At 37.2% G+C, this 9,684-nt stretch overlaps 1 protein-coding gene across 1 annotated transcript; it reads left to right on the top strand.

Moving 5' to 3' along the window:
• The first annotated feature begins 268 nt into the window (after nucleotides 1–268).
• Nucleotides 269–9,672, top strand: LOC130988307 (DNA mismatch repair protein MSH7). The gene is made up of 17 exons (XM_057912120.1): nucleotides 269–549; nucleotides 1,372–1,924; nucleotides 2,417–2,512; nucleotides 2,639–2,694; nucleotides 3,005–3,071; nucleotides 3,606–3,701; nucleotides 3,835–3,963; nucleotides 4,060–4,093; nucleotides 4,187–4,234; nucleotides 4,724–4,914; nucleotides 5,007–5,133; nucleotides 5,212–5,489; nucleotides 6,258–6,452; nucleotides 7,270–7,683; nucleotides 7,778–7,874; nucleotides 8,687–8,814; nucleotides 8,982–9,672. The coding sequence occupies exons 1-17, from the start codon at nucleotides 332–334 to the stop codon at nucleotides 9,453–9,455; spliced, it is 3,201 nt and encodes a 1,066-aa protein (XP_057768103.1). The 5' UTR covers nucleotides 269–331; the 3' UTR covers nucleotides 9,456–9,672.
• The last annotated feature ends 12 nt before the right edge of the window (nucleotides 9,673–9,684 follow it).

Raw genomic sequence — 9,684 nt, 5'->3', positions numbered from 1 at the left:
CACACACTTTCGATGGGACGGAGGAAGTAATTAATTTTTGGGTTAGACCTATAAAGTCCTCAAGGGATACCAAATGGTGCGACTTCCTGTATGTAAACAGTGACCGGCCCCTCCCAAACTCCCCCGAGTAAAAAAAAAAAAAAAAAAAAGCTTAGACCTATAAATAAATAAGTCGATCAAAATTTACGCGGCATTTTATACTTGACGAGCACAGCAGCACGCGCATCTATATAAATATGATTTGGCATCGCTACACTGCCATTTGGGGATTGTATTTTGGCGCCAGTTTCTGACCTCCCAACTAGTAAGCCCTCGCCACCGGAAATCCAAAATGCAGCGGCAGAAATCCATACTCTCCTTCCTCAAGAAACCAGAGGCCTCCGCCGGAGGCAAACCCACCGTTGCCGACGGAGAAATCAGAGGAACCGACACTCCACCCGAGAAGGTGCCCCGTCGGATATTTTCGGACAGCCGGCCTTCTCTCTTCTCCAGCATTAAGCACAAGTTCGCAAAAGTTGACAATTCCACAAACTCTTCATCTAACACCAGGTACGGCCGCCCAAAGTTTGTCTTTGTTTTTTGTGTGTCGAGAACTAGATGCTTCACAGAAATGTTTGGCATTTGTGTTATGATTTATGTTGATTCTCTGTTTTTAGTATCAATGTCACAATTCTTTAGTGCTGTTTTTTTTCCTCGCATTTTTAAACTGCATGTGCCTGTAGACTTGTAGTAGAATTGTGACATTGATTTGTGTTGGCTTGAGGCACGTAACAAAATGAAGTTTGGTATCATGATTAGACATTTATCATCAATTGCTTTGTGATATCATGCTAACAGTTGCGGGTGATGAAAAAGGACTAGACGTATTCCCCCATAAATGTCACTATATGTGTTATGGGGAAGGTTGATCAAACAATTACCGAGTTCAGTTCACTGTTTTTTTAATAATTTTTATTTTTTAGTTTTCCTTTGCTATATCGTTTTTGTGGTAGATAGTGTTTAGGAAATTGCAGAAGTGCCTACAAAATGTTGGAATACTGGTTTGGTCAGGGGTGTGAAGGCAAGAGGACTTTGGTACTCCTAAAACTTGTGTATTTGTATATCTGGGTGCTGAGAAATCTCCTCTGCTAGTGAGTTCTAAAGGCAACATTGTGACTTTGCAAATTATTTTAGTAATGTACAATTGTACGTACACTGGTGCATATCTTTGTGAAAGTGGAATGTGTATTAGTAGTTATCTAGTTTCTTTTTTAATTTTGTAATTCATTTATACTTCTGATGAAACATGATTTTCAGAGGCATTAGAGTGAAGCATGTTTTGGCATGCTCATGTTCAAGTATGATATTTTAATTGTTTGGTGCAACATGCAGGTGTGATGGGGATGAAAATTTTACTATTCGGTCTCTTCCCCTTAGGTTTGATGCATCAGAGGATTTAGGCAATGGATATTTGGTCTCCAAGCAACCCAGTGACCAGCATGTGTTAAGTTCCAGCAGAACAGTGTGTCCTGAAGGGGGCAAAGGTTCTTTGTTTCTAAAAACTTTGGAGGATGACGTTCTTGGCCCAGAGACACCAGGCATGAGACCACTTGTCCCTAGGTTAAAGCGAGTGCAAGAGGATATCTATAATCTTGAGGAGAAAGCTGATTTTTCTTTGCAAGATAATAGGAAAAGAATGAAACTTGAGCAGGCTTCTGATGTTTCAAAGAAAATTCATGATGAGGACTGTGATACAGTTAGCAAGTTTGAATGGTTACATAAATCCCGAATCAAGGATGCCAATGGAAGAAAGCCAATGGATCCTCTTTATGATAAGAGGACACTTTACATCCCTCCTGAGGCATTGGGAAAGATGTCAGCATCTCAAAAGCAATATTGGGATGTCAAACGCCAGTATATGGATGTGATTCTCTTCTTTAAAGTGGTCAGTTTCATATTCGGTCCATTTTCCTTTGCTCAGTTTGAAAGTGATTGCTAATCTGTTTTGTGCCTGTGAATTGTTGTATGGTGATCTTGATTGTTTTTATACTTGAGAGCCCTCCATGTGTTGAGTAACCTTATGGATTAAACAAAATGCATATATGAGTAGTGAAATCTCACATCATCATTAATATTAAGGCGCCTGAGGAGAAGAGGCTTAGCAGGAGAATATCTGTTGGGTTCTTTCTATCACAATCCCTAACTACAATGTTAAATTTTGAAATATTTAGTCATCATAGGAGGGACATGTTTGTATCCAATAAATTGCCCTCATAGGAAGTATATCAAGGAATTGCTTTTATTTTGTCCATAACGTTACTTCCTTTCCAATAATTTTTCTGAAACTATCAAAATTCTAGATATTCATATTTTTTCTGGGCACTCTTTATATATGAGTTATAGTATTCCTTAACAGTGGTATCATCACTCTGTACAGGGAAAGTTCTATGAGCTTTATGAACTAGATGCTGAAATTGGTCATAAGGAACTTGATTGGAAAATAACACAAAGTGGTGTGGGGAAGTGTCGACAGGTGAGCTCAATGTCATCATCTTATGTTTACATGCCTTTATGAATATTTCTGTAAGCATGCTGGGTATCTAAGATTTCTCTTATCCATGAAGCTGATGTCTCCATAAATTATTGCTACTTGCTCTAGGTTGGTGTATCTGAGAGTGGAATTGACGATGCTGCTCAGAAGTTGATAGCTCGTGGGTATGAATAATTCTCTGATTGGTTTGGTTCCTCCTAAAAATATGTCATCTCTCAGTTGGTGAAGATAACTTGGCTTTGATATGTCTACTCCTTATTCATCTGGAATTCCTCCTTTAGTGAAAAGTAATTTGAATAAACATTTCATTTTTTGGCATAAAGCACCGTCAGTTGAGGATATCAGATAATTTGTACTGATTTTCCAGTATATGATAAGATTCACTTTAAAAAAAGAAAAAGAAAAAGAAGGTAGCGACCTAACTATGGCAACTAATACGATGTCATTGTTTTTCTGTGGCATCCTTTTCGGAAGGTACAAGGTTGGTCGAATAGAACAGTTGGAGACATCAGAGCAGGCGAAATCCAGGGGCTCTACATCTGTAAGTACCTCACAATCTTTTGATTTGTACATTGTTCTGTCCACTTGCTGGAGATTAAGGATGGTACCGTGCTGTAATTGGCTTAGCTATGAGTAATTTACATATCTACATTTCCATTGCTACGAAGAAATAGGAGCATCTGAAAGTTTATTGAGTCTTTTGGCTATAAAATGTCAGAAGTGCAACCTTTTCCAACTTTAATCTGAAAAGTGAAAAGAACACACTTGATATGCAGCAGTGATGATACCATGGTCTATTTAAAATGATAGCTGTATATGAACACTTCTGTGAAATTACGTAGTGTGGTTGGAAGGGTGGTGGTAAAAAACTTAGGATGTCCAGAGGTGGGTGCACATACTTAAGGCTTTCTGTATAGATAATGTTTTCCCCCTCTTTCTCTCTCTCTCCCTCTCCCTCTTCTTCTTCCTCTTCCTCTTTTTGGTTCTTCTTTTTTCTTTCCTCATATATTTCAGAAAATTTCCATTGCATTATGGTAAATGCCTCAGGCAAACTAATAAGAGGTGGTTTCTACAGGTCATTAGAAGAAAGTTGGTTCATGTACAAACTCCTGCAACTACTACTGAGGGCAATATTGGACCTGATGCAGTTCATCTTCTTGCTATAAAGGAGGTTAGATATTTTGCATTTCCTATTTTTTCTTTCTTCATGAAAATCTGACATTATTGGTAACATATTATTGTCACCTATAGGCGTAAAACTAAGATTTGTTGCTCCCTTATGCTGCTCCTATGTTTGCATCCAGGGCGGCATGCTGGAAGATGGTTCCATTCTTTTTGGGTTTGCATTCGTTGATTGTGCTGCATTGAAATTTTGGGTTGGTACTGTCAGGGATGATGCTTCTTATGCAGCATTGGGGGCTTTGTTAATGCAGGTATGCTCTTCTATTTAGAGTTCTATATGAGACACTGGTGAATATGAAACTTTTTATATCATAATGTATCTAATATTGCTTTGAATTTCACCTTAGGTGTCTCCGAAGGAAATTATTTTTGAAGGACAAGGTAAACGTATTTTATGTACAAATTAATGTACAGGCAATTTTGTTTTCATGTGCTTTTTCTTGCTGATGTATTTTCTCTTTATTCTCCATATAGGGCTGTCTAAAGATGCTCAAAGAGCTCTCAAAAAGTTAAATTTGACAGGTAATAGTCAAGAAAACCATTTTATCACATTATGATGTGCATCAACTTCTTTGTCTCATGTGAAATTATCTCCAGTCCTAGTTTGGCTTATTCCATTTTCCTGGCATAAACTCTCACATGCAGAAACCGTCATTTTCTCTGTGCACATTTGGGTACGTTTTGTCTATTTTGTTTTCTGATACTATCTTATCTTTAAAAAAGATAAAATAATATTTTTTCTGTCTTTAGCTATAGGGAAATATTTTTCTTTTATCAATCCACTTGAAAAAGTTTATTTTCTGAATTGTTCATTCACATGATTTTATTTCCTTGTGAAATATTAACCTTATGGGTTTTAGATTCTTTACATGCTCAGTCAACATTATGTGGATAGTCTTATCAAAGTTGTTTGTCAGATAACTATATAGTTTTACAGACACTACTTCAATAAAAATAAATATAAGTATCAAACAAGCAAGTGAAAATTTTGATAATCTCTAATATCTGCAGGATCAAATTCATTCCAATTGAATGCAAGTGACACTTTTCGTGATGCATTTGAAATTAGAAGTATTATTGATGCGAATAAGTACTTCATTGGGTCTTCTGATTCATGGAACCGAGTTCTCGATGGAGTTGTGCACTGTGATCTTCCTTTGTGTGCACTAGGGGGGCTTATTAGTCATCTATCAAGATTGATGGTAAGGAGATGTATTTTAGTTTGAATTGTTGCTAAGATTAGAATTTAATGTTTTTCTGCTTATTTAACAGTTTTCCTTTGTGACTTGTGCAGTTAAATGATGTCATCCGCAATGGAGATATTTTTTCTTACGAAGTTTATAAGGGTTTCCTTAGAATGGATGGTCAGACTCTGGTAAATTTGGAGATCTTTAATAATAATGCTGATGGTAGCCAATCAGGCTAGTGACTCTCTCTGACTCTCTCTCTCTCTTTCTCTCTCTCTCTCTCATATGTGAAATGAATTAATATATCTGCAGGCACTCTGTACAAGTATCTTGATAATTGCATGACTTCATCTGGGAAGCGGCTCTTAAAGAACTGGATATGTCATCCCCTTCAAGATGTAGATAAAATAAACAAAAGGCTTGATGTGGTTGAGAACATGATGGCAAATTCAGAAGTTGTGTCACACATTGCCCAATTGCTTCGCAAGCTTCCAGATGTGGAAAGGTTGCTTGGACGCGTAAAGTCCAGCTTTCAATCTTCTTCTGTGCTTTCATTGCCCTTACTTGGCAGCAAGTTACTGAAACAGCGAGTAAGAATTTTTTCCTGAAACTGATTGCTTTTTTCTTTTGGTCTATAACTCCGCCTAGTTTAGATAAAGCAAGGGAAACTGTTATGTTGTCTTCTCTTTTCGAAGTCTTTCTTTCTGTATCTCGTCCTTAAAAAATTGACCTGAGGAAGTTCCTTAGGTTCTTAACCTCTGTATTTTCTTAATGGAGACCATTGCCTATTCCCCAGATTGGCTTTAATATTTTTATTTCTATTGAATATTGATGGATGGAGTAATTGAATATGATGATGGGTTTCACTAATTGAAATGGGTTTAGATGGCTTCATGCTGGACAGCATGGGGTTATTTTAATTATTCGTTTCTGGAAGCTCTGAGAGTTACCATCACAATCATAGCCCTCACTTTTTGTTTAGCACGTTTGGTTCTGGGTCAAACTTCAGCTTCTGACAGTATTATTGAGGTAATCGTGATTCATAATTTTTGTTTTGTTCTCCAAAATCTTGAACTGGAGAGTGTATACCTGATAATGCTTAAAAAATCACAGAAAATGTTTGGAGTTTAATACCTACATTACGTCAAGTATACTACATAGAATTGCATACAAAGTGCACTTCCTTTTGCAACTATCTTTAAGTATTTTGCATTGCTACCCAGTGTGTCCTTCAATTTCAACTTTAGCATGTCCAGCTTTATATATCATAGTTTATATCTTATTAAATGAAATTTTCAGAACTTAGATTTGACACATCATCCCTTGAAATAATCAAAGATGAACCTGTGCTTCCACAGCTAAAAGCTTTTGGATCTCTTGTACGAGGACTGCGAATCGGAATAGAAATGCTAATGCTTTTGCAAAAGGATGAAGTCATGACTGCTTCATTATCAAAAGTTGTACCTGTTCCTGTGCTAAGTGGCAACAAGGGGCTTGATGAATACCTTTCTCAATTTGAAGCAGCAATAGATAGCGAGTTCCCTAATTACCAGGTATGTTTTATTGATTTCTTGACATAGTTGTGCATTTGAAATATATGATTCTGGTTTGGTGCTTTTCACTATACTTTATACTTAGATTCTTACACAAACTCTGTATTTTTTATGTATTCTGATGCTTATGACTTGGAAAAGATTTAGTAAATGAAATTAATTCTTGATCTAATTCTCAAACATAATTATAAGCACGAAAAACTGGAAATGAAATGATTTAGAATGTTTCCAAAACATCATAAACATGCAATAGATCTCAATGAATGCCTCAGGAGATGCTGGTTGCCAAAAAATATGCTATTCTCTGGGAATTTTTCTTGTGTTCTTGTAATGCTCTCTGTTCTCATTGTTTTCTTGATCATGTCTAAATATCCCTCTTTTGTTTTTACTCTCCCAGCGCCATCATCTGCAATATTTCTAAATATCCCTATCATTTAGTTTTCCTGCTTTTAGACTGAATGATAATCTTTATATTGTTGCGCTGGGTCTTGGAACAATGTTGGAATCAGTAATAAGGAATTGTTGGAGTCTATTACTTTTTTTTCTTTCTCCATTATTTACTTTCGTACTGATCTATTACCAGATACTACCAAGTTGTTGCAGACTGTTTTGCCTTGCATTGGCCTTTGATAGATGCTGAACCTTATGGACTTGTATGCAATGCATATAATTTCATTCATAATGCTAGTCACTCTCCCTCTCTCTTGCTTGCTCTCTCACGATTTTAATTACTTGCTGCTATGATCCCTTACAGTATGTCTTCTGGAAAATAATATGATCTCCATATTGGGCACAATGTCCTCTTTTTTTATGACAGGATCATAACGTGACAGACTCGGAGGCTGAAACATTAACTATTTTAATCGAGTTATTTGTCGAGAAGGCGGCTCGGTGGTCTCAAATGATACATGCCATAAACTGCATTGATGTATTAAGATCCTTTGCTATGTCTGCGATTTCCTCTTGTGGAGCGATGTGCCGACCTAAAGTTTTGCCTCACTCCAACATTGCTAACTCTTTCATGGAGACACGAAGCCCCATACTTCATATGAAAGGGCTATGGCATCCTTATGCCCTTGGTGAGAATGGGGGGCCACCTGTGCCCAATGATATTCTTCTCGGAGAAAATGGTAGTAGTTGTACTCCAGGGACATTGTTATTGACCGGGCCAAATATGGGTGGGAAGTCAACACTCTTGCGTGCAACTTGTCTGGCTGTTGTTCTGGCGCAGGTTTGTTTTGATAGTCAGGAACTGGTTGGGAGCATGCAGTTTCATCTCGGTTTTATAATTTAATTGCTTAATAACAAGAATTTCTGTTCCACAGCTAGGTTGTTATGTGCCTTGTGAAACATGCACTCTATCAGTTGTAGACATCATATTTACTCGGCTTGGTGCAACAGATCGAATCATGACTGGCGAGAGTAAGTTTTTCCGTTAAGTAGTGTACCTTTTCATGGATGAAGAAGCCAGAAAGCTAAAAATTGTGATGATAGTAGTGTACGTCTTGGATGAAAAAGTTAGAAAACCAAAACTTGTGATGGTAGTAATATTATACTCCCTCCGTCCCATAAGAGTGTGCCATTATTTCTATTTTGGGACGTCCCACAAGAGTGCATTTGCATTTTTGGACACTACCCCATCACTAACTCCTTATTTCTTACTTTTATTTTATAATAAAGTGAATCACTTTTTCAACTCCCAATACACTCACGTAACATTTTATTAAAATCCGTGCCACCAAAAGTGATGCACACTCTTGTGGGACGGAGGGAGTATGATAGTTGTAACAGCATGAGTCTGAGGATTATGAATACAAACAATGTACATTGGTGGAAGAGAATAGGTTATTCTAGCAATTGTAAGACAGCTAGTGTTCTGCCTGTGATGTTGGATTGATTTGTCTGTAGCACTTGCCTGAATTAATCACATGATCCTGATTATAATCTGAAGTTGATTTATTTAATGTATGCTTGAAATTTTAGTATGTGATTTTGTATCACTCTGATAAAGTATTCATAGAAAGTGGCTTGATGATTCATGATTATATCTCTAGAATTCAGATGTATTCCAGGTTGCTTTGAGAATTTGAGTAATACTATTTGATAGTGATATTTATTTGGTTTAACTGGATTCTTCTGATATAGTTCTGTACTTCTGTGCAAGAAACATAGCATTCAAATGATGGTAAAGAAGCTTCTTCCGACTAATGTAGAGATAAAACTTCTCTCTGTAGGTACATTCCTAATTGAGTGCACAGAGACAGCATCAGTTTTGCAAAATGCTACTCAGAATTCAGTCGTTATTCTTGACGAATTGGGTCGAGGGACTAGTACTTTCGATGGATATGCTATAGCTTATGCTGTGAGATGCCTTTCTTCTAATTGGTTAAACATTTATGCTATGTTTAATATTTTTATGTTCATGTTGATGTCATCTTGGACAATCATTAATCACCTTATTGCCAAATTGTCAGATCATACATACTGAATTGCTTGCATTTTTTGTGCGCTCATCAATATTTTGTCTAGGTGTTTCGTCATCTTGTTGAGTCAGTCAACTGCCGGTTGTTGTTTGCTACGCATTATCACCCTCTGACGAAGGAGTTTGCAGCCCATCCTCGCGTAAAACTGCAACATATGGCATGCTGTTTTGATCAGGCTTCTAACACATCATCAGAAGTTGACCAAAAGCTGATTTTTCTGTATCGACTAGCCTCTGGAGCATGCCCGCAGAGTTATGGAATGCAGATAGCAGCGATGGCTGGAATTCCAAACTCAGTGATTCAAGCAGCCTCAAATGCTGGACAAGTCATGAAAGAAATTGTGGGGGAAAGCTTCAAGTCAAGTGAGCAGAGGGAGAATTTCTCAACTTTGCATGAGGACTGGCTGAAATCAATTCTATCTATTTCGAAGACAAAGGAAACTGATTTTGACGATGATGCGTATGATTCCTTATTTTGCCTGTGGCATGAGCTGAAAAGTTCTTTCAAGAAGATTAGGTGACAAGAAGGAGCACGTCTTTGGCCTGCGTCGTAATTTACTCCTACTTTTGTGTTATTCTGCACTCTCGATCATCACTTACTGAATGAATTCAATTGTCGACTGTATATGTACAGAGGTCTTTCTTGTCTTTGGGTAAGCTGGTTGTATAGGCTCTCATAGATGTTACCCTCTTGAAAATATGTTATGTTATGCAATGTCTGTCTTTGATTTGCATGCAGTTAGATATGCG

Source organism: Salvia miltiorrhiza, chromosome 6 (assembly GCF_028751815.1).
Source record: "Salvia miltiorrhiza cultivar Shanhuang (shh) chromosome 6, IMPLAD_Smil_shh, whole genome shotgun sequence".
Taxonomy (NCBI): Eukaryota; Viridiplantae; Streptophyta; class Magnoliopsida; order Lamiales; family Lamiaceae; genus Salvia; species Salvia miltiorrhiza.
The sequence above is the reverse complement of the archived record's forward strand: the minus strand, read 5'-3'. Positions and strand labels throughout refer to the sequence as shown.

What these genes read in the sequence shown, in the direction of transcription:
- LOC130988307 (XM_057912120.1), top strand. Translation starts at nt 332, where the DNA reads ATGCAGCGGCAGAAATCCATACTCTCCTTCCTCAAGAAACCAGAGGCC. An exon ending in TGGGGGCTTTGTTAATGCAG is followed by an intron (nt 3,964 to 4,059) that starts GTATGCTCTTCT and finishes ATTTCACCTTAG; the next exon opens with GTGTCTCCGAAGGAAATTAT. An exon ending in AATTATTTTTGAAGGACAAG is followed by an intron (nt 4,094 to 4,186) that starts GTAAACGTATTT and finishes TTCTCCATATAG; the next exon opens with GGCTGTCTAAAGATGCTCAA.